Source organism: Epinephelus lanceolatus, chromosome 3, assembly GCF_041903045.1.
Source record: "Epinephelus lanceolatus isolate andai-2023 chromosome 3, ASM4190304v1, whole genome shotgun sequence".
In the NCBI taxonomy this organism is placed as follows: domain Eukaryota; kingdom Metazoa; phylum Chordata; class Actinopteri; order Perciformes; family Serranidae; genus Epinephelus; species Epinephelus lanceolatus.
In genome coordinates, this window is record NC_135736.1 from 3,640,296 (window position 1) to 3,666,066 (window position 25,771).

Genomic DNA, 25,771 nt, shown 5'->3' on the forward strand with positions numbered 1-25,771 from the left:
CCCACTCCCCCCTCGGATATCGGAAGAATTCTTGAGTTATAGCCAAGAACATCTTTTGTGAGGTCACACTGACCTTGACCTTTGACCTTCCACCACCAAATTTCAATTACTGTATTCTTCTGTCCAAGTGGATGTTTGTGGCAAATTTGAAGAAATTCCCTTAAGGTGTTCTTGAGATATTAGGTCTCATTCATGAAACGTGAGCTGGATGAATTTGTGTGTTAACTGTTAGCAGAAGGAAATATGCGTATATTTCGGCATTCATCAATAGGTTATCTAATCTTTCCCTAGGCACTAACAAAATCTACACCTGCTTCTGACTGCTCATAGTGCTTGTGTAAATAAGGAATGCACATAAATATTGCTTGTCATTATTAGAAATTACTATTTTAATTCGCAAAGTCCCTGATTTGTGATACTGGACTTTATAAATAAAATTGATTGATTGATTGATTGATTGATTGTGCTCTATTATGTTCAGAATATGCAGATGCCTTTGAAACATGTAAGTTAGCATGAAAAGGTCTGGTTTAAACTGGCTCTAGTACAACAATCTAGTTACTGATATATCACTGACAATACAAGTTATATGTATTTACACAATAACTGTATTTTTATCATTAAACATTTCACTGTGCCATCTGATACTCCCACCCCACGCAGGTACTGTGAAATGTTGCAGTCCATTTGACAGAAGGGGTCAGATGCGCAATGCAGAGAATTCACAAGCACAGACGTGAGGTGGACTGGAGCCTGACTAGCAAAGTCAGGATGCCACAGCAGAACTCAGGGGCTCCTAAAAGTCAGGGTGGTGATGATGGTGGTTGTGATGGTGAGAGGTGAGGCAGACTAATGTTAGCAAATGAAACGTGCTGTATCGGCTCAGTTTTAAAGCTACAGTGAAGACACGGGTATCATATTAAACTAGAGGACCAAAGGCATTTGTTGACATCAACTGTGTTGAGCTATTTTCTCGGAAAGGGGGCCAAATAACGCTCCAAATTTATGCTAAATTGTGGTGAGGGAGAAAGGAACAGTGCCATTTTTTGAAATTAATTCTGTATAGTTGGGTCCCTAAACATCTTGCAGTTACATAAATTGGGTGTGTCTGGAAAATAGAGTTTACAGGCATACAGTCTTCACTATTTTGATTCTGCGCACAATTTGACCAGTATTTAATTAAAGTAAGATTTTTTTGAGCCATGATTTGAGCTTATGATTTTATACCTTGCAGTACTGGGTTGTTTTTTTTTGATATTACGTTTCTTTAATTATTCAGGCCATTTTTTTAACCAAGGTCTCTCCAGAGATGCAAGCAATGTGCTCGTCCCCAACAGACAGCTGTGACTGGGAAGAGCCTCCTCAAGCAGCATGTAAGTGTGTATTTCTGGATCATACTTAAGAGTAAGTGGAGTAATTAAGTAAAGACAACTGAAAAAAAGTTTTGAATTAAATATTCCGGCTACAGCTTTTGCCGACGTGGAGGCATAAAAACTGCTGCGAATTAGGCTTGACCCCTACATTGTTTTAGCACATCATTGTTTAATTTTATTCCTCCAAGAGAAAGTCTATCTATCTATCTATCTATCTATCTATCTGCAATGTTAACAAAACCTACCAAGTCATGCCAAATGTAATATGTACTACACTGAAAATAAAGGAGTCTTTGGTTTGCCTTGAGCAACAACTTGCATTTTTATTACATGATGTAAAAATGTCTCCATAGAAGATGATTTATTGTATATGCATATTTTTTTGTTTAATGTGTTTAAATGTGATTTTAAAAAGGAATTTGTTTTCTTGCTTTGTGCTCAGATTATCAGCACCAAAGACGATTATTGCCAGCAAAACTGACACATTACATCAGAAACATTTTCAACCATGCACTTTTTTTTTAAAGTCATAAATATTTTATTTCAGACAACTTAAATGCAAATTATCATCCATTTCCTAATCAGTGATGAGATAACCATCACCATTAAGGCATTCATTTTAAATGATTAACAATGGTAAAGGGTGTATCCAGTACCTGACAGACATAAGATAGGTGAGCAACCTTTCCTAGACCCATTAGAACCTTGTTACTAAGGCAGATACCAGCAGGCACAACCACAGTGGCAGTGACAGGGTTAAGGCAGGAGGGCCAGAAGAAGGTACAATGGAATGATGGCACCTGCCCACATTTCCGACTTTATCTACAGCTACAAACTCAACAATCTGGGAGCAGCAGGAGGCAGTATAGTTGGCCTGAATGATAGGAGCACTCAAGGAGGTGGTTGTGAGGTTTCCACTGCCCTGTCGAAGGGAAACGCGCTCTATCCCGGTGCCGTTTCCATCTGTAAGTTTGGCCATGAGCTCCCACTGGAAAGGTCCACACTGAGACAAGTCTTTAGGGCAATCATCAGACAGCGCGCTTAACACTTCACACAAAGGCTGAACAAAATCAGTAATCTGGACAAAGAACAGGAAGAGAAAGGTGAGAAATATATTATAAATCACAGGCTCACAGCAAATGAGATCTGTATCCTACTTGTATATCTTAGTGTGCAATTGTATTATCCATCTTTCTTTTTTCACTCTCAACTGTGTAATCCTGAATGCATCTGTTTACCTTGGTAACAACAGAGAATCTCAAAACGACATAATTGGAGTCGACACCACTGGACGACTTGGCTTCAACAGTCAGTGTGACATCAGTGCCCGATGGTGTCTTGGCAGGTGGTGTAATGGTCATAGTAGCATTAGTATATTGTCCAGTTGTCAAGGAGAGCCTGTCAAGAGAAGAGAGAAAGATACAGTACACTCTATGACTACAGGAACTATTACTGTGAATAACCCCTGCATTTTAATTGAAATATTAAGAAGCTTGAGGAGGTTCACAGCCATCTTAACTCAGATAGCTCACATTAAACAGGTCAGATAGTAACATTCAGGTGCACGGGGCGTCAGTGGCTTAGTGGTAGAGCAGGCGCCCCATGTACAAGGCTGTTGCCACAGCGGCCCGGGTTTTACTCCAGCCTGTGGCCCTTTGCTGCATGTCACTCCCTCTCTCTCTCCCCTCTTCACGCTTGTCTGTCCTGTCAAATAAAAGACTAAAAATGCCCCAAAAAATATCTTTAAAAAAAAACAAAACATTCAGGTGGACGATGATGAGGGAGAAGGAGTGGTGACAGATACATAACTCCAGTGGAGAAGAGAGGAAATGTCTAATCATTTTGTCTCATTGCAAATTTTCGCAACACAGAGAACAAAAAAAAAAAAAAAAAAAACACATCAGACTCAGTGTGCAAGGTGTCTGTGCATTATTTTGTTTTTACAGTTAAAAAAACGCATCTGAAAAAACTGACTCAGTGTGCTAAGGCCTTCAGAGACATGTCAGTACTAATAAGCATGTTTAGCAAAAGAAGTGGTTTTAGCTGCTTCCCCTTACTTGTCTGGGTAGGACATGGGGAAGTTTCTGTCATTTCTGGCGCTGATGGAGTACTGACCACCAGAGCCCTGGGTCATGACACTGAAGGGGAGCTTGAAGGTTTTTCCTGGCTCCACACTGCTGCTTACCACAGCCTAGAGGGAAATGGAAGTGAAGAGCAAAGGTGAAGAAACAGGTGAAGAAGAGTGATATTGTTCTTACATGCTATAAACGTGTTACCTTTCTTTTGTCTTATTTTAAATCAAATATAGAAACAAATGTTGTGAGAAGGACGTGAAGAGACCGACCTGGATATTCACTTTGGAGACGGACATCTGGGTGGTAGACTGCCTCTGAAATTCACTGTCTGACACTTTGTCAGTCCCTTTCAGGATGACCACAAACTCCCCCTCAGGGACTGCATCAACAGTCACCAGCATGTCTCCGTTGCCGAGGTCAGTTGTTGTGCCATTTCTAACAGTCTCAGGACCAGACACAGTTACCAGGGCAACATGTCCTATGGTGATGGAGGACGGACCTTTCCTACCCATTAATGAGAGCATCAGGGTGGCTGGGTGGCCTGGGTTTTCAGAAGAGAGAAGTGAGGAAGTAAGGTAGGGGGAAGAACACGAGGAAAATTCATTTTCATAGCAAAAGCAATTGACTGATTTAACTCTAACAAAGAATAGTTTTGGAAAAGGATGCATTAAAAGATATAAATCCCTGCTACCAAACATCTCAAAAGGTCCAACAGGAATTCTTAAGAACGCCTTCATATTTATGATTGGTTATCACACATAATTACTTTGAGCCTGTACAAGTACAGTTCATGAGGTGCTACTGTTGTTAAACAGCAAAACTGCTTTATTGCAGGTACTGTACCTGCTTGTGGACGCCCACTGAGTACTGCATAACCTGGGTGAGGTCCCTTGAAGCTTTCCACAAAGTCATAGATGAATGTAATAGTACTTTGACCTGGAAACATAAGCACACTTACAGTAAATATACATACAAGTCTTTAAAAGGTTTGGCCAACAGCTGTGTAATAATTCATGCTCAATTATTTTGACAATAGAAGCAGAATTGCCTGGACCAAAAAGCAATGAAAATGAATACAAACTATGCTACTGATCAAAAAACATAATCCTATACTTGTAATTGATTTCTTGCTGAAAGTGACATGAGAAGATCAATAGCACTTTCCGCTCAGTAAATATGAAGTGACTGCTCATATCTGATTAGTTAATAGCTTAGCACAGAGACTGGACAGAGGGGAAAACAGCAAGCCTTCTGTCCAAAGATCTACATGGCACTATTTATCATGATAGATCTTGTTTGTTTTAATCAGTACAAACATCAGAGTTTAAAAACTACAATAAGCGGTTTCACAAGGGCTCATGTGGTGGACACATTTTTGACAGCAAGCAGTAACTTTCTTAAGTTTGCAATCTCAGGGTGGGGCTGAGTCAGGCAGCCTACTCTCTATTTCGATCTGGGAGGCAGACACCGTCTCCACATTTAAGACTAGACTTTCCTTTTTGATAAAGCGTATAGTTAGGGCTGGCTCAGGCTTGTCTTGGACCAGCCCCTAGTTAGGCTGACATAGGCCTAGTCTGCTGGGGGACCTCCTATAATACATCTCCTATAATACACCGAGCACCTTCTCTCCTTAGTTTCTGAAAAGTTGGTTATTCTTGATTTGAATATATGCGTCCTGTTTCTGCATTTCCCAACTCGGCTCTACTGCATGTCATCAACTCGGCCTCCTCTCCGGAGCCTTTGTGCTCCACTGTCTCACAGGTTCCCTCGTATTGCAGCTATGCTTACTATGCACCAAGTGGAGTTGCATCTCCAATTTCGTTGTTTGCTCTGCCACAATGACAATAAAGACTTCTATACATGCTTCTATACATTCTATACATTCTATGCCTGGATTGTGGGTCGTGCTTGTGCTGCTGCCGTGGTCCTGCCTGATGCTTCCAATTACTGCTACTATTATTAGTCATTCTTCTACTATTATTATACACATACAGTACAGGCCAAAAGTTTGGACACACCTTCTCATTCAATGCGTTTTCTTTATTTTCATGACTACTTACATTGTGGATTCTCACTGAAGGCATCAAAACTATGAATGAACACATGTGGAGTTATGTACTTAACAAAAAAAGGTGAAATAACTGAAAACATGTTTTATATTCTAGTTTCTTCAAAATAGCCACCCTTTGCTCTGATTACTGCTTTGCACACTCTTGGCATTCTCTCCATGAGCTTCAAGAGGTAGTCACCTGAAATGGTTTCCACTTCACAGGTGTGCCTTATCAGGGTTAATTAGTGGAATTTCTTGCTTTATCAATGGGGTTGGGACCATCAGTTGTGTTGTGCAGAAGTCAGGTTAATACACAGCCGACAGCCCTATTGGACAACTGTTAAAATTCATATTATAGCAAGAACCAATCAGCTAACTAAAGAAAAATGAGTGGCCATCATTACTTTAAGAAATGAAGGTCAGTCAGTCCGGATAATTGCAAAAACTTTAAATGTGTCCCCAAGTGGAGTCGCAAAAACCATCAAGCGCTACAACGAAACTGGCACACATGAGGACCGACCCAGGAAAGGAAGACCAAGAGTCACCTCTGCTTCTGAGGATAAGTTCATCCGAGTCACCAGCCTCAGAAATCGCAAGTTAACAGCAGCTTAGATCAGAGACCAGATGAATGCCACACAGAGTTCTAGCAGCAGACCCATCTCTAGAACAACTGTTAAGAGGAGACTGCGCGAATCAGGCCTTCATGGTCAAATAGTTGCTAGGAAACCACTGCTAAGGAGAGGCAACAAGCAGAAGAGATTTGTTTGGGCCAAGAAACACAAGGAATGGACATTAGACCAGTGGAAATCTGTGCTTTGGTCTGATGAGTCCAAATTTGAGATCTTTGGTTCCCACCGCCGTGTCTTTGTGAGACGCAGAAAAGGTGAACGGATGGATTCCACGTGCCTGGTTCCCACTGTGAAGCATGGAGGAGGAGGTGTGATGGTGTGGGGGTGTTTTGCTGTTGACACTGTTGGGGATTTATTCAAAATTGAAGGCACACTGAACCAGCATGGCTACCACAGCATCCTGCAGTGACATGCCATCCCATCCGGTTTGCGTTTAGTTGGACGATCATTTATTTTTCAACAGGACAATGACCCCAAACACACCTCCAGGCTGTGTAAGGGCTATTTGACCAAGAAGGAGAGTGATGGAGTGCTGCGGCAGATGACCTGGCCTCCACAGTCACCGGACCTGAACCCAATCCAGATGGTTTGGGGTGAGCTGGACCGCAGAGTGAAGGCAAAGGGGCCAACAAGTGCTAAACACCTCTGGGAACTCCTTCAAGACTGTTGGAAAACCATTTCAGGTGACTACCTCTTGAAGCTCATGGAGAGAATGCCAAGAGTGTGCAAAGCAGTAATCAGAGCAAAGGGTGGCTATTTTGAAGAAACTAGAATATAAAACATGTTTTCAGTTATTTCACCTTTTTTTGTTAAGTACATAACTCCACATGTGTTCATTCATAGTTTTGATGCCTTCAGTGAGAATCTACAATGTAAATAGTCATGAAAATAAAGAAAACGCATTGAATGAGAAGGTGTGTCCAAACTTTTGGCCTGTACTGTATGATTATTATTATCACATACATATATTATTATATAGTAATATATACTTAAGCATATGTTACCATAATTACTGATATTATTATTATTATTATTATTATTATTATTATATTATTACTAAAATGAATGTTATTGTAACTATTGTCATTACTGTCTGCCCTGCGTCTCTGTCTCTCTCGGTCTCTCTCTGTCTCAGTTTCTCCCTCTGTCTCTCTTTATGTATCATTTTGTCATATGGATTGCTGCAAATTTATCATGTTGATCTGTTGCACGTCTGTCTGTCCTGGAAGAGGGATCCCTCCTCAGTTGCTCTTCCTGAGGTTTCTACCATTTTTTTCCCCATTAAAGGGTTTATTTTGGGGAGTTTTTCCTTATCTGCTGTGAGGGTCCACAGGACAGAGAAATGTTGTATGCTGTAAAGCCCTGTGAGGCAAATTGTGATTTGTGATATTGGGCTTTATAAATAAAATTGAATTGAATTGAATTGAATTCATAATGTGGCCAGACGGTGCCTGTTGCAGCGGTATGATATGCCACAGGAAGGCATCAGTTTGAAATGCTGTGGGTAACGATGTAATAACAGGAGCTAGAAAGTCCCTGTTGGGTGGGCGGGAGGGGTGGTGGTGAATGCGGTAAGGGTAGTGGTGAACGTTTATCCAGGGCACTGACGAGTGCTATATCTAGTGGAGTGACTGTTGCTTGGGTGTTCATTACCAGTCCATTCTCATTCCGAAGTCATTGAATACTGCCACTTTTTCAGTGATTTTGGTGTCAGACACCTGATGCCAAAAGCCACCTTTTGGGACAGTATCATATGCTGACTTGCGGCGTCAATTTGTGACGCAGCTGGCCATAACATTTTGTGGTGTTAGGGTACGCTGCTGGACGGAGTCAGGTTGAAAGTCCCTATATGGCAGGTGTGAGGGGTGGTGAATGGGTCCAACAAACCCCTGACTTTCACCCAGGGGCCTGGTGTTCGCTTCCTGTATGAATGTAGAGCCAAACCATAATGATTTTTTCTACACCTAACCATGTGCTTTTGATGACGTCCCAGTATTGGTTGTGGCAACCCCAAATGTCAACAACAGGTGCAGGAGGATACCTAATGCGTAATATGTAGATGTGAAAGTCTACTGGCAGCAGTGATATGTGAGGACTTGGAATGAGAGCATGTTGGTTCCCCCATTTCCAGTCTTTATGCTTAGCTGAGCAGCTTGCATGTTGTTGCCTTATATATACCACATGGACTTGAATGTGGTATTGATCATTTCATCTTACTCTTGGCACGAAAACAAATAAGCATATCTCTTACAATGTTGAACTATTCCTATAATCTACAAATAAAGTGTATACGCAAATTCAACAGCGCTTGTGTACAGAAAGAGCATGTATAATGAACAGTGTCTATCTGACCTGTGACTTTAAGTGTGTATGGTTGGTTGGAGTTGATGTTGATCTTCCAGGTGCCTGCCTGGTTGTCAGCGTGGAGACGAATTCTCCTCAGGTTGCCTACTATCTGTATGGTCCCCAGTTTACCGCTGGCCTCACTGTGGCTCTGGCTCACACCTGGAATGTTAACATGCATACATTGGTCATAAATATGTAACACAGTGATACTCTCAGCAAGAAAAAGGACTCCAAATGAGTCTCAAACATGTCCACTGCCTTAAACTGGAATGGTGAGATACCTGCAGGGCTTGTCAGTGTGAAAGCAATGGATGTCCCTGTGATGTAGATGGTGATATTTTTCAGAGATTCATCCAACATAAAGGGGAAGGTCTCTTGCTTCCCAGGGTTTCTTGCTCGCTGAACAACTGTCACCTGAGGGAGAGGGGAGAACAAGGAGAGCATGATGATTTACTTCTTAACTTTTCAAACTGCGCCAACCACTGAAGACCTGTTACATGCTTCAGATAGCACAGAATGTCACAGTCTTACCAGAGCTGAAGTAGAGGTGTCAAGAATGACGTCTGTGGCCTGAGGTAACTGCTTCTTAGACACCTGGATGGCCTGGCCTCCAGAGGCCAAAGCCAAGCTCTTGTAGTCTTCAAAAGAGCCGGCTCTGAGGGAACGACGGCGCCTCCTACTGGCCCCGGTCATGAAGAATGATACCTGTTGTGGTCATTTGATTTGGAGATTATGGGTGCGTTCCAAATTGCATACTTTATCTTTTTACATTTAGTAGGTACTGCAGCTGCCCTTAAAAATGATGTTCTATTGCATGCAGTATGCACACAATCAGGACATACTACTTTCTCATAACATTACGCCCTGAACTTTGACACCCTTGCTTTTATATCTGTCACCTTAGAAATAAAACGCCACTTACCGAAATGCCAGAGATGGAGATCAACCCGGAGAGCTCTGCTGTTGTTACTTTGCAGTGAATGTAGTTTAACTACAGACTGTAGATTTGCACATATTATATTTGCAAAGGCGAAATTACATCTGCATTTCTCTGTCAGTTATTTTTACAGTTATGTCCTGTTGTTGTTTGTAATATTTATGATTATTTTGTTCACTTAAACAATCAATATTCTTATTATTACTATTCAGCTGGTCATAAGTTACTTTAATGCACTGACATCTGTCATTGCGACTTCAGACAGGTGTCAAACAGCTGTCAGTGAGCTGTCAATGAGATGTCAAGCTGTCATCTGTTGGTGGCTCAGTTGTTTGTGACATATTATGTATTGGGACATATTAAATCTTTTTCTGACATACTATATAGTATGATAGTATAGGGATTGTAACACACTGTATATCCCAATTTCAATTCACTTAGGCTTAGTAAAATGAATGAACATAGCAAAGCTTTGTGTGTCAGTCAGTATTTGTATTTACCGTTGACTTGGTGCTCCTGATGAGAGCGACAATAGTGTCCTTGAGGGCGATGTCTTTGGCTGTAGCATCAGTGAAAACATAGATGTGGGAGGAGGCAGGGGCACCAGTGAGAGCCAACTGGAGAAATAAAATAATGAACTTAGTCTGTTCACTCTCAATCACCATATTCTTTAAAGGATCAGAAATATCTGGAAATGTTTCCCCCAGACAACAAACACCCTGGTTAGAAAATATCACAGTTCTAGTACCTGAAGTCCTGACAGGCACATCTCAGGAATATCACCCCCTCCTGTTGCAGTGAGCTTGGAGATTTCTCTTTTCATCTTATCAGGGTCTGTTGTCCTGATCATCGGTCCAAAGTCTACATATAAAGCACAGATAAGGGGCTAAACTATAGACTGTATAAACAATATAAATGACATGACACCTCCCCAAAAGTGAAGGTCATAAAGACAACCCCTCTGTATTAGGAGGATGGGACATAAGCCAAACTAACAAACGAACATGTAAAATAATTCTCTCCCAGGGATGATTTCTGTCATTTTAGGTAGTTCTTATCACATTGCTTTATGTTCAAATGTTTATTTTTCTGATAAGTTTGTTTTTTATTAGTAATTTGACGCTATAAAAATTGAGCATAGTATTAGTTCAGGCAGGACACAATGTCAAGCTCAGCTCACATCCCAGCCACATCGGTTGATCTCAAGTAGCCCAGTCAACTAATGGAGGAGCTGACTGATGGAAGGGAGTCAGCTAATGGATCACACGATTCCTTTCTATGCAACCAATTGGGGAATCTCATTCAGGGTGCCCCATTTAAACTGCTCTGGCCTGCCTACTTTTGCTGCTTCCTCTGCCTTAAGGCTTTCCAGGCAGGCATGTGGAAGGACAGAGAGGTGCTCTCTCCACCTTATGCTTTCCATGTAGGCCCGTAAAAGAGGCTTTCTGCACAGGCATGAGGAAAGGCATAGAGGCCACAGAACAGAGCCATACTGCCAAATATAATACTGCAAATGAAAATAAAGTTTTCTTTGACTAAAGTGTTCCTGACTGAGATGAGCTTTGGTGTCATGATTGACAGCTATGTGTGCCAATCAGCGTGCTCATAACCAGGGGTGCAGCTCGCAATTGGTCGGATGGGTGTTTGGGCAGAAACTCAACACTACGGAGAATCTGACTCCAAATGATGTCACCGGTGAAAGATGGCAGCAGCCGTATCCAGAATATTTTGGCTTCGTTTTTGAAAAGTGGGTGTAAATGGAGCCCATGGATGTATTAAGAGACTGGGATACAGCATCGAACTTGAGAATCAGTTAATTCCTATGGAAATTGCTCAGTGACGCATGAAGCCAATAATGCTTGTTTTTCACTGTATGACATTGCCTGGATGATCAGCGCTGCTTCTGCATCATCGGGCCCATAGAGCAAGCGCACCAAAGACTTCTGCTGGCTGAGCTGTCTGCTTCCGATTTAGCGCTCTGCTAACTTGAATGGAATAAAATGATTTAATCTTGCAGCTCCTGTTTTCAGTCTGAATGGATTAAACCCTGATAGTGAAACAAGTCATTTCGTGGGGGTTGTGACACTCAAAACAATTTATCAACTGATTTACAGACTTCTCTTTCCAAATGTAAGTCTATGGGCAAAGTCTTTTTGGGCTCAATGGCATCACATGATGGACTTGGGAGTTGCAATTCCACTGTTTGGCCACTATGAAAACTGGCTTTAAAGCCTGGTACACCTCCTGTGGTCCCAGTGAAGATGCTTCATCCATCTTTACATACAGTCTATGAGCTAAACACAAAGACTAACCCAGGCTTACAGGATTTTGGACTGAATTTTTTTTTAACCATTTGTCATCCTACAGAACTACTATGCATATGACAGATGCATGCATCACAGTTTGCTGTATCTACTTTACGTAAGATGTTACACTTATACATAACTAGTTTTATAACTATACAGGGAAGCATTACATTTTTAACATTCTATGGCCTTATGACATCACCAGGAGTCTAACATCACTGATGGTTTTTATAGACGTGATCAATGATTAAGTAGAAGAGTTCATACTCGGGTCATTGAAGGGCACCAGAATGTACTCGGATGGCTCATCCTGTGTTCCTTTTTTGCTGTCAATGATTTTGTAAACAACTGCCCTGGCTTCATCGATGTCATCTGACATACTGCCAGTGGTGTCAATAACAAAGCACACGACGGATGAGCGGGCAATCCCCATCATTCTGTGAGAAAAAAAGAGAAGTGCAAGACTTAAAGGTCAGGTAAACCTAATCATTATTCTTAGTCCGGACAGTGAAATTAGAAAGTACAGATTTGATATTCAGGATGAAATGGAGATAGAGATATTTTTCGTTTCTGAATGTCATACCTGAGAAAGTCATTGTCCCCAGCAGCTAACCGGATGTCTTGCAGCAGTTGGAGGCTGGCAGCCGTGGCTGCATTCACAGCGGCGTTGTGGAGGGCCATGTTGTCGGAGTGGCGCTCATCTTTGCTGATGCCACCGCGAGGATTAACTGCACTGGTCAGGTCACCTGCACCTCCATGGCTACATTTACCTGGCACAGGGCAGAGGGGAGGGGGTCCAACTCAGACATAGGTCAAATTGTTATCTATGGTGAGGTTGTGCTTGTTATGTACTGAAGTTTGTTTTTCTGGGTAGACTTTTTACATATGAATGTCAACTGAGTTATAGAGGTGATGTGTGTTTTTGGTTAATATCTAGATTCATTATAGGCCATTGAAGGAATAATTTGAAGTAGATAAAAGTAGATAAGAGGACTGACACCACTCTCACATCTGAGAGAAATAATAAGTATAACTACCAAAATGCCAAACTGTTACTTTAGGTTGTAGGACTGGGCTCCTCCTCCTCCTGTTTGCAATTAAATTATTAACTTCATTCTATATGTGGTCTCTTATATAAATGATCATTTTTAGCAAACATATATTACTTGCTTAACCTGTTTTAAATAATATAATGGAGTGAGTAAATTATCTTTTTGTTTTCCTTCCATCATGGTGTGTTTGTCAAGTCATGTATAAAAGTCTTATATAAACTAGCTGTGAAAGTTTGTTTTCTCCTTGAGGGCATTAAAACATGATGCACAGGCTCCAGTGGAAACAGTATTTGAATATGGTTTGCAGACATGTTTGTCAATGATACCTTTGGGCTTGGCAGCAGAGAAGATTCCCATGTAGCCTGATGTGAGTTTCTTTTCCTTCAAGATGTTGGGGAGGATGGAATTGGGGCATGTTCCACTGGCACAGTCACTGCAGGTGGCGGTATCGACATCTACACAAGCAAAAGGCATACAAGATGCACATGGGCTCATTTCAATCTGTTCAGAGCTGATCAGATCAGATCAATGGAAGAGAGGAGCAGCTGCTGCAAGTGAATGCAAAGTTTTAGACTTTTTAGACTACTTTATTAATCCCCTGAGGGGAAATTCAATGTTTTCACTCTTGCTTGTAAATTACACACAGGTCCGAAATACACACACATGCACAAACAGGACCTATACATGCACTAAGTGGAGAGATGTCAGAGTGAGGGGGCTGCCTTGGTCAGGCCCAGGTCCTAATAAACGGTCCAGCTCCAAAAATAGAAAATCTATTTGTGGCAGCAAATGTTTTAATCATGGTGGGCTGCCTCAAATAAATAAATTTGCTGGAAACCCTGGACGATGTAGAATATACAGATGTATTAAGAGACCTGGATACAGCATTGGAGGCGGGACCCTGTTCATTCCTATGAAAGTTGCTCTGTGGAGCTGAAGCCAAAAAAGCTCAATTTCCACTGTATGAAATTACCCAGATCATCTGCGCTGCTTCCACATCATCTGCCCCATACAGCAGGCACACTAGAGACTTCCAGCCACATATTTTAGGTTTAGCGTTCCGCTGACTTGAATGGGGATAAAATGATTTAATCTAGTGGTTCTTTTAGGCTTTCCAAATGTTCTCAGTCTGTATGTATTAAATCATGATGGTTGAATTATTCATTTCATAAGGGTTGTAATGCTTAAAAAATGTATCCACTGATTTACAGACATCTCTTTCACAATGTTAGTCTATAGGAAAAGTGTTTTTGGCTCAATGGCATCACGTGACAGACTCGGGAGTTGTATTTCCACTATTTGGCCACTACAGAAATTTGCTTCAAAGCCCAGTGCGCTTCCTTTGCACTCATTCGTGGTACATGAATCAGAATGGAACTTGTTCCACGCTGGTGGAAAATGGTCTGTGGCCAAAACAACACACTGCTCTTTGGCCTATAGGTGTGCTCCCAGAGTCCCAGGTAAATGTTTACATACAGTTATATGGATATAGTTTCTCATCATATGTTACCTAACCCTCAGAAATATATGCATATTCCTATATGTATGACACAGACACACACAAAGACACACACACCTGCCAGGTTTTCCAGAGGAAGGTCTGGGCGTATGAGGTTGATGTATGGCTCTGTGTATCCCAGCTCCACCCAGTTACTGTGGCTGTAGAAGTCCTGACAGTAAATGGAAACACAGATATTTACACCTTTTTACCCCTACACAGGAAGAGTTATGATTTCATATTCAGTAATTATACAGATCATAGAAGCTTTTCTCCTTTCTGGCTCAGTCTACCTCCTCTAAGCTTATTATTCTTTCATCCAGTATATACACTATATACCTGTTTGTTGCCCTTTAACCTTCCTTTGCCTAGCTGTTTCTCTCCACTCCTCTCACCTGTAGTGTGTGAAGGACTCTGCCCAGTGTTTCCCTGGCAGCCTGGAAGTTCTCCTTTCGAATGTTAGCCTTAATTGCAGCCATACCCTCCATGATTAGGCCACGTCCCTCCAGAAAGGCCTCTGAGTTGAAGTGGTGTTGAGCACTGACAGAATTTTCACAAATTTAAGAGCATCTGAAATCAAAATCTTAGCAACACACACCATCCTGTTATTTTATTGCTTTTAGATAACAGTTTTGCTTGGTATCTTGTATCCTACCTGTTGACAAAGTCGCGGTCTACCAGTCCATTCTGGGTATAGATTTGTTGAAGAGCAGAGTGAAACTTGGCACCAGACACTTCTCCTGTTGCTGTGGGACCTAGACAGGCCTGGACCAGCTCTTCAGGAGATGAACCCTGTAGTCAGAGGTCAAAGGCTATGTATTAAAATGGGTTAAAATGTTGGTGAATGTGAGAGTATTTGTGCATGGTGAGTCTTTATGTGTTGTGTGTGACTGTGTGTGTGTGTGTTTGTGCTGTCTTGTTATCCTCCATCCTACCGTGGGTTTGAACTCATGACCAGCTGCCTCAGCCACCGCCCGACATGTCTCTGTCACCTTCTGCAATAGAGCCGTTCCTGTAATGCTGACATGAGTGGATGCCCCACCTCCAATGGGGACAAAGGCCACTGTGGGCCCTAATAGGACTAAAGTCAGCAGAGCTATGCTCAGCACTGAAGTCATGATCAATCTGTAGGAAGAGAAAAAAATATTAGATATCAATTATCATGTTGGTTAAATGATAAATGACAACAAAGGACTTTTAATTCAAAAATATCACCATGTAAAGAAAAAAACAAAACAACAAATAAGAGGAAATGAGGAAAAAAAATAAATATGAAAAGAATTTATTTTAAAAGATAGCTAAAAGAATATATATATATATATACCATCCAATCACAAAGCCAGGAGGGCGGGCCTTCTATGGCTGCCGGGCTGTAACCCGACTTGACCACGGACGTAACCTCATGATAAGTATGCTGCATCAAGACTCCAAAGTTTTCTATCTGTATGTGAACAATATGTTCCTTAAGTTGGCTAACTACAGAGAGGGAAGGCAAATGATAATAAGTTAAGAGATGAGCTGATGTAGGGTGACCATATTTTGATTTCCAAAAAAGAGGACACTCGGCCCAACCCCTACATAGCCTACTTAAATGATACTCGCAGTTTACTCAAAGATGCCTTATAATTTTAATATATATAAAGTTTATATGTATGGATAGAAAATTCAGTTATATTACAAAATAATATCTCTCAAAGACAAAAATTCAGATAGGCCCCAATAGGGACACATACACACACCAGAGTGTGGCTACCCGATCTGAGCCCGATGGTACCCGACGGGTCGGGCCGGGTTTGGTCAGAAAAATAGCTATAAATTGTATTCGGGCTTGGGTCAGATTCGGTCAGCTTTCAGTGAAAATGTAGTGTAAAAATAAATTAAATCCTATTGTCTGTCCTCTTTATTGCTTGGGCACTGTTATTTATGTGACAACACCTGAACACAACACACACAGACACACATTGGCTGTTTGTTTCTACCTCTCTCCTCGCTGGAAGTCTCGGGCCTCCAGCCGCCCGCCTCCGCCTTGATTAAACGCTGAAAATAAAATAAAAGAGGGAGACAGGTTTTTCCTATTTTATCTTATTTTGTTTTATTTCTCCCTCTCCTCTCGCTAGAAGCGTCGGACCTCCTGCCTCCCGCTCCCGTCTCAAACACGGAGGTCTCCCTCTCCACAGCTGAGCACCCACGGCGCACGCCCGGCCTGTTAAATAGCCTGTAACCACTGTGTGACACAAACTCAGTGCTTTGGTCATTAAATAATGTCGGGCTCGGTTCGGGTTCGGACAGAAATATGCGGCCCGTGCCACACTCTAACACACACACACAAACACACGGAAAACCAGACATTATCATCAGTTTATAAAAAAAAACCCCGGACACCCCGGACGCCCCAGACGGGACGTGAAAAGTGGACATGTCCGGGCAAAAGAGGACGTTTGGTCAGCCTAAGCTGATGGTACATGGTTCGATGGTTTCCATTGTCATTACCACTGCTAACGACATAGCTAAGGAGCTAACTGAGGAGCCTACACTGATGTGGCGATAGGAGCAGAGAAGACTGATAACTTATGAAACGTGTTACAAGCTTACTGCAAGCTTACTCTAGTGTATAGGTTAAGGACAGAAAGGTTTGAGCCGTTGTGTTAAAGAGCAGTCTCGTTTATTTGAGGTTCTTGTGTTTGAGCTGCAGGCTGCAGGCTAACAGTAAGCTAGCGGAGCGACAGTGAGGCTGCTGTCGGTGAGCAGTGTAGACAGTGACAGCAGCTGTACACATGTTATTACAATAAACTAAGCAGCCCTCGTATGTACTCGCGTGAGTTTGATCGCGTGATCGCTTGTTTATTCACCCCATAACAACCAGATTACCTGCACGGTAATCTTGCATTACCTAAACACGGCAAGCCCATACATGGTGCTGTAGTGCCAAGTGAGAGACTGTGTAAACAGAAACATGTAATGATGTAGTACTATGTCTGTGTATTTTGCAGCTTGGCAGAGTACCAGTAAAAGAAAAGATAAAAAAAATATTCACACTGAGTTTTCATTCAAGTGTGAAAAACCTCAAGGTGATGTAATAAACTTTTCCTGGAATGTTTAATTTTTTTTTAATGATTTATTGTCTTTCAGTATACAGAGCCTTTAACAAAAACGTATGAACTAACCAAACCCTGTTTTTTCTCCTCGTCTTTAGGTCCTTACTGACCCAGATGTTGACAGGGAGGGGGCAGCGATGACCCATGATAGTAAGGAGAGTGGTGTTCTGTTTCCTGAATTTGAGTCACACTTATATAGGAAGAGAAGACGGCCCCATATCACCTACGGATTCACATGGCCACAATCTGCAATCTGATAATATAAACTGCTTTCTACACTGTACAGTACTGTAGTAATAATGGTACCATTATTGCTCAAATGTAAATCCTATAATGTACTATGTACTATGAAGCTGGACTTTGACTTATTTCTTTAAAGAAAAACAGCAGAATACTCCTTTAACCTGAGGCCTTCAACACACACATATCAAACAGTGGAAATGCAAAAATGTATCACTCTGCAAAAGCTTCTCAGTCTTTGAACAATATTCGATTACGTTTACGAATTCAGAAGTTAATTATTGTTCATCTCCCCAGAAATGAGGATGTACATTGCTCACAGTCTTTTTGAAATGTGGATTAAAGAAAATCATGCATTGTTAGAAAAAGAAGACATTCTTCTTTTCATTATCTTTTACTGTTATGGAAAAATGTTATTTCTGATGAGTCATATGCACATGAACAACAGTTTTGTACAGTATATACTTGTTTACAGTGCATTGTTTCATGCAGGTAGTATGAATATTTATGATTTAAATTCAGTTTTTACATAGGATACTGTACTTGTAAAGGCCAACCTATGTCTCCATACCCATCTCCATGCAGTTAACCCTCGTCAGGCACATCATGATAATTTAATGTACAGTTTACATTTAATTCAATAAATTGAATTTTTTTCACATCTGCTATTTACATTTTACTTTCTGCATTGTATTTGTTTTTTATGTCCCTGGACATAACTTCATAAATGACTAAACCCTGACTAAATGACTATACCCTATGCATGCATACTTCTATGTTCCATACCCGTGTAGAAAGATACCTGACATGGGGTTCATGTTTATATTTCTCAAAATCCTACAGCTTGCTTTTTTCTTATTTTCACATCACCTATGTAAAGTTTTTCATTTATCCCTTCCACTGTTGTCGTGTGACATTGTAATTTCCCTTCAGACACTTACTTCTGCCTTCAACATCCAGCAAGAAATGTTAGTTCCTGCATTCTGACATTTTGTAATGCAGTAAAACTAACACTCAGTTTTGCTGTCTCTCCAATAAGATACACTGTTAGGACTTTACAACACACTAAACTCTGTACAATCAGTTATGAACAAAGTAATAAAACCATTATCTATTTATTTTTATTTATTTATTTATTTATTTATTTAGAGGACAGTGCACATTAATGAACATTGCTATAAATGTGTTGGTGTTAGCCAAAGGCTAATTTTCAACTGCAGTCCTCCGGCATGACGTTAAAAAGACCTCAGGCCATTAAAAAACACAAAAACAGGGACACAAAGGTCATAATATGTAAAACAAATAACAAACAGATCGACAAGAATTCACAGCGAAAAACCAAACTGGATGTCTACCTGTTATGGTGTTTGTCAGTCACAGTAAAAGTTTGAATGATTTTACCTGAATGCACTTTTAATGTCTGCAATAATGGGGATTTCACAATGAATTTTCCTGTGTTCTGTCCTTTTTTTTTTTTTAATGATATACACCACGGGTGTCTAAAGTAATTTTAGTTCATGGGCCACATACTGCCCAATTTGATCAGATGTTGGCCAGTCTGGTCAATCCATTGAATATTAACCAATAAATAACACATTCCAATTTTTCCCCTTCTTTTAGTGTAAAGAAGTAAAACTAGCCTACATTCTTAAAGTATTAGCTATTTATAAACCATCCATTCACAATATGTAAAAAAGCCTGACAAGTATACTACCCAGCATAGAAGGCAGAGCCAGGAGGGTGGGCCTTCTATGCTGGGATCGGGATGCTGAGATTAACATATCATTTGACTATCCAATCAGGAATATAGCTTTACCATCCAATGTTAATCTCAGCATCCCGATTGGCTATTCACAGGAACATGTCAAATTAAAGTCGAAACTACTTGTACTTGCAGATTTGATTTGTACCTAACTGTGGGACTTAAGTTTTGACACACACAGCTTCAGTTCTGTGTTTACTGTTTTGTACCTTTGAAACTTGTTTGTACCTGTGAAAATTTGATCCGTAACTGTAAAAAAAACTTTGTAACTGTAAAAATTTGATTCACTTCTGCAAAATGTTTTCATAATTGTGCAAATGTTTTTCATTTGTTCACAAAATGTCATGCACAGCTACAGATCTCTGTACAGATTCAAAAATAAAATGCATTTGTTCAAATATTTTTTACAAATTCACAGATTTGAATGCAAGCATACAAAACTTTTTCACACAGGTATGAAACTTTTCCACACGTTTACAAGACTTATGAAACACCTTTTATTCCATATACATCCCATATGTGGGTTTGTGTTCTTATTTTGGATACTCATATCACCAAATGTTTCTGGAAGTGTGGATATATTTACATAACTATTTGAATGATGTCAGACAAGTACTCCATAGGGTTGCAACGAAATGAGATTTTCACATTACTATAACTCTCTCAGAAAATATCACAGTTTCCCAGTATCACAGGCTATTGTTGGTTGAACATACATTGTATTACTATAATTGAAAATCAAAGCCATTTTGTTAATGGAAGTATGTGTTAAAAGTCTCCTCTCAGAAAATAACTAAATAAAGGGTAAATTCAGTCCAGTTGCATTATTTTTTCAATACCATTGATAAGCAAATGTAGACGGTACGATAACCATCAATTTTTATATCAATATCAATATACCTTGAAACTGGTATACTGCTTAGTAAATACAGATTCATTTTTTCCCTTCAGAAGAAATACACACTCTGATTAAAGACACTGCTCATTCTATATTTATACTTATTATTGTTGTAATCATTATGAAAAAGTTTTTTAAATGTCTGTTTTTTAAAATATATGGTTTTAAATGTTTCAGAGACTTCAACATGTCTAAAGCAATGTGAAAAACAGTTGTCAACACCTTGAGAATTAAATGACCAAAACTGAACTTCAAAATACAATCATACCTTGATGTTTCTCAGCTGTAATGATGACTCCAGTGACTCTTTAAGTGTTTTGTGCAGCCCCACCACCCTGCTTTGGCTGAATATATACAGTAATTTCTATATGGTAGAGGGTGGGGACTTGAAAAAGACCAGGGGTGTGTGTGTGTGTGTGTGTGTGTGCGTGCGCGCCATCTTCCTCAATATGTCATTTTTAGTCTTATGCAGCTGTAATCTGTTTTCACTGCACAACATATCATTATTGAAACACCATTAAATATGGTCAGACCTTGAGGAACCGCTTTACTGTAACTCAGTGCAGTGACACACACTGAAATAATTATAAATGAACAATGCCATAAAACAACCACATTGTGAATGTAAAGACTTTAGCTGGGATGGCTCAAACAAAGGTGAGGCAAGTTAAGAAATTACTTGATACATTCTTTCAGCCTGTCAAGTTAGAGGTGGAGGACTGGAGGTTAGACTTTCAGTAACAAAGTTTTCACTTGCTTTCAACACGAGAAGTCCTTTCTGGGATGGTTCATAGTCCTTACTGGTCTAAGGTCAGAGTCTGACATTTTCTCAGATTTGTTATCTTTACTGTCAGACTTTTAAAACATAATAATAGTAAAATGATAATAAATATGCCATTAAATGGTTTACTCACCTTCTTGGCATCATGGCTTGCCACATAAAAACAACAGCAATAAAGAGTGAACTGCATAATGTCTGCAAAACAAGGTGATGCATCAAAATTAGGTTAAAAAAAACCCAAAACAAATATGAAATACATTTTGTCCACCACCACCTCATTCTGATTACATTTGTTGAGACTTTCAGCATGTACTCATCCACTTCCTTCCTCACTTCCTGAAATATATTCCCAATATAGCTCAATAACAAATAGGTGCAGTCAAGGTACAGTCAAAAACTTAAGAACTAGCTACAATCTAGTGACCCTGCACATTCAGAGATAGGTAGGTATATTGTCAATAAGGAGGTTTCTCAGCAGTTTACAGAACAGAAGTGCTCGCCATTCAATTGCCAAAAAATGCATTTCTCAGAAATCTCCAAATATCAAAAGTTTTTGATCCCAAATCACAGCATGGATTTTACTGTGGTGTTTCTTAAGATCTTTCTGTCCTAATGTGGTATTTCAAAGGAATTTTGACCATTTTTCATCAATTCTCGAGGTGTAAACCATGCTTAAATTTAGTACTACCAAAACTTTGTCACAAATGGTATTAACCCCCAAATTATTGCAACAACTTGTGAGACTTAATCGAGCACATGAATGGCTGTCATACACTTTTATCATTATGCTCTAAGCACCTATAAACTCTAAAGGCCCAGAGACACCAAACAGACTTTAGAGAGCTAGCAATGACAAACACCCTGTTGCGTCGCCTCAAGTTGCTTGTTGTCTTTGCCAAAAAGTAGCACATAAACACATCACAAAGACTACAGTAGATGACCAACCAGCATGTACATATTGCACCTGTGGGACAGGCAATAACTCTCCACACCAGCACATGGCAGTCATCTGTTTGAGTCATTCAGAAAGGGAAACTGCAAGACTGTCTTGACCCGAGTTGGGAACTGCCCATTGGTCCGACCAGCACACTAACAAGACAATCCAACTGAAAGAACAGAGCACATTTACCATTCTCCAGGGAAATGAAATGCTTCTGTTAAAGAGCTGAATGGCTAAAGAAAAACAATCTTACCTTATGTAACAAGTTTGTTTTGGTCTCATTCCCTCTTGATTTGAGCCTTTTTTAACCTTGCTCACTTTCATTTCTCTTCTCGTGTGCTCAACTGAACTAACAATCAGAGTGATTTTATTCACCAAGGGGCTCCGCCGATGCTGATTCAACATGCTGAAACTGACCAAAAGAAAAAAATAAATAGCTGGCGAGGGGCAACAGTGCAGGACACACTGCACCAACTAGGGCGACAGACATTTATCGACAGCCCAACACTGACTGTCAGCCGACCATGGCCTAAGTGCATCAGGGCCTTAAACCTTCAATATCTGAATAAGTGCTTCACCAAAATGCAAAGTTTATTACCGATTTATGACAAGAGAAACCTGACACAGTGTTGAGCTGTATCTCAAATTAATCTTCATTCTCCAGCTTTCATGTGATACATACCACTTCTATGTGGCACATAGTGTTGTCCTGCTAAGCACATCATTCAATACCACTGACCAGGATATCCTCTAAGACCGCCTGGAATCCTGGTATTGGTGGCACTGTGGCAGTGCACTTAACACAGACCACAAATGCCAGGTCAGCTGCAACAGGTGTCCACTATGGCTCGGTGCGGAGTCCAATTCTCTTTTCCATAAACATGCTCCCTCCCAGCCACCTTATACGTAGGTATATCAGTTTCTATTTCTATGTATACGATACTCAGATCTATCTGAGCTGTGACCCTGCAAACAACTACCACAACACTGTCAACCTGCTAAACTGCTTTCATGACATCTGCAAGTGGATGTCACAAAATGTCCTGAAGCTAAATGCTGATAAAGCAGAAATTGTGATCATAGGTCAAGATAGTGCAAACTCCCAAATATCAAACGGCGTTAGCATTGCAGAAATCTTGGTATTGCTTTCAATCAAAACCTTAGACAAACATGTCAAATCAATGGTTCAATCCTGCTTTCATCATCTCAGAAACATGTCAAAGATTAGACCATTTCTTTCCACCAAAAATCTGGAAACTGTGATCCATGCCTTCATGACTACTCAGTGAGACTGCTGTAGTTCCTGACTCTCAGGCATCAGTTAAAAATTCTCTCTCCTGCCTTCAGCTTATCCAGAATTCTGCTGCCAGGATTTGTCTTGAAAACATGACCAGATTTCACAGATCCTGACTTTCTTACTACCTGTTGCTTTAAGAACAGATTTTAAGGTATTATTGATTACTTACAAAGCCTTGAGAACCCTCACTCTGAATTACTTATCTGATCTGGTATTGCCCTAGGTCCCTTTTCGCACCCTGAGATCCTCAGATGTGACGCTCCTTGTTGTTCCCATGTCCAGATTAATTCTCAAAGGTGATAGAGCCTTTGTGGTCAGAGCTCCTAGACTTTGGAATGACTTGCCCGAGGAGGCCACAAACCCTGCCTCATCTTTTAAATCACTTTTAAGCCCACTTTTTATGCCTCCATGCAACAGATGGCCGTGGCCATCTGTTGCATGATGTTTTTGGATTGTTTGTCCCTTTGTCCCATTCTCAAGAATGTAATATCACAAGAGCACCTTGAGGGAATTTCTTCAAATTAAAGCACTTTGTAACTATGTTTTGAAAGGTGCTATATAAAGTTTATTATTATGAGTTTATTATCTGTGGTTGTCGATGTACAGTACATGTTTCAAAATGGACTAGGAGGCCAGGTGTCAGCTGACTGATGTAAAATTAATTTGTTACTGTTCTTTGAAATCACTCTAGCTTATTTGCCAGTATAACACATAAAGCCACAAATGTAATTTGAGGTTCCAGATTTTTAATGGTAAATGTTGAAACACAACCTGATGCATCTGAGCCTTATTAATCATTTCACTGAAAAAGCTTTATAGTTTCAATTACAATATTCATTAAATGCATGAACATTGTCATTCTATTGAAAAAATAACATTTCAAACAAAGTCAACACAAAATGAAAGTATGGTGCTTATAGAAGGTAGTTAAATGACTCATGTCGCATTTGTACTGACTGAATCCTCTATAATTAATGTACTCAAGCACTCCCAGTTCTCAGGTAAACTCTTTGCCTTTGTATAAGACAAGTCATGGTAGTGTGCCCAGGTGCAGCCACGTATCTGGACAGGGCAGGAGGCGTTTTACTGCAGCTGCCCAGAAGGTGTAGTTTCCTATAACATTCCTGGAAGATGCCCTGCCTCAAAAATCTGTTGACATATACAGAAACCAATTCCATCTCCTCCCAGATCTGAGAGTCCAAAGAGCTTACAGGGTGGAAAGGAGTGGCAGAGCACATTGAGGTTGCAAAGGAACTGATATGGGAACAGAAACATGTAGAGAAGAGGGGGAAATAAGCAGAAGATGAAAGATCAAAGGCAAAAGCAAACAGAAGTCAAGACTAGAAATGACAATAAAGGGACATTTTCTTATTCGCTGCCTTACTCAGAGTTTAAGGAGAAAAAAAGCTATAACCAATACAGACTTCGAAGTGAAAGAATGAAAGCAGCGGCAGCCAGCATTAGCTTCACTATGTCAAAGATGGCCTTCAACAACTCCAAAGAAGCCTCACTTACAAATTGTATAGTATAAAAACACACAGTTTACTGTGCATTAACACAGACAGCTTACTTTTTGGCAGATAGATTTCTGGCTACAACATTAAGTCCTGACAGTTAAAATATCATCTTTGCACAGATTCTTCAGTCTGAAAAAATCCAGCTGGTTATTGGTGACCTGTTTGCAAAGTAATAATATAAATCATGTCACTTTCAAACCAAGGTGGTGTTTTTGAACAGTGTTATTTCCCTCTGCTTCTTTGTGCTGAGTTAACATACTATGGCTTGTATACTTTACTTCATGTCAAAACATTTTTAAAGATTGTTTGCAAAGCTGTAGCACAAGTAAGTTAAATTAGCTTTAAAGGTTCAAGAGGGTTCCCTCACAGCAAGAGGGTTCCCGGTTTGATCCCGGGTGTGGGAGCCCTTCTGTGTTGAGTTTGCATGTTCTCCCCGTGTCAGCGTGGGTTCTCTCCGGGCACTCCGGCTTCCTCCCACAGTCCAAAGACATGCAGATTGGTGATTAGGTTAACTGATAACTCTAAATTGTCCGTAGGTGTGAATGTGAGCGTGAATGGTTGTTTGTCTCTATGTGTCAGCCCTGCAATAGTCTGGCGACCTGTCCAGGGTGTACCCTGCCTCTCACCCAATGTCAGCTGGGATAGGCTCCAGCCCCCCCGCGACCCTCAAGAGGATGAAGCGGTTAGAAGATGGATGGATGGATGGATGGATGGATGGGTTCAATAGGTAACTATTATATTAATTAACTTTTTGTCAGATTTGCTGAAACTGATACTATATCCCTGACAGTAGTACTAGTGCATGAGACAGATAATCTGTGAAACAATCAGGGTCCTCTGGCTACTGGTCGGGACCGTTATGACATTTACAAGAATCCACCACGCCTGGATGAAAACAACCAATCAGAGCCAGGAGAAGTCTCTAAAACCTCCTACAGACTGTAAGATTTTAGCAAGCTTATAAGTTTAGTGCAG

General features: G+C 40.5%; 1 protein-coding gene across 1 annotated transcript; it reads right to left on the reverse strand.

Moving 5' to 3' along the window:
• Positions 1–1,699: 1,699 nt before the first annotated feature.
• vwa11 (von Willebrand factor A domain containing 11) lies at positions 1,700–20,595 on the reverse strand. The gene is made up of 18 exons (XM_033623441.2): positions 20,530–20,595; positions 15,202–15,391; positions 14,922–15,058; positions 14,662–14,806; positions 14,345–14,438; positions 13,095–13,223; positions 12,300–12,486; positions 11,984–12,153; positions 10,159–10,271; positions 9,911–10,027; positions 9,005–9,178; positions 8,755–8,887; positions 8,480–8,632; positions 4,292–4,384; positions 3,718–3,989; positions 3,431–3,564; positions 2,612–2,771; positions 1,700–2,451 (listed from the first exon to the last, which is right to left on the reverse strand). Exons 2-18 carry the CDS (start codon positions 15,382–15,384, stop codon positions 2,071–2,073), a joined length of 2,775 nt encoding a protein of 924 aa, XP_033479332.2. The 5' UTR covers positions 15,385–15,391; positions 20,530–20,595; the 3' UTR covers positions 1,700–2,070.
• Positions 20,596–25,771: the final 5,176 nt, after the last annotated feature.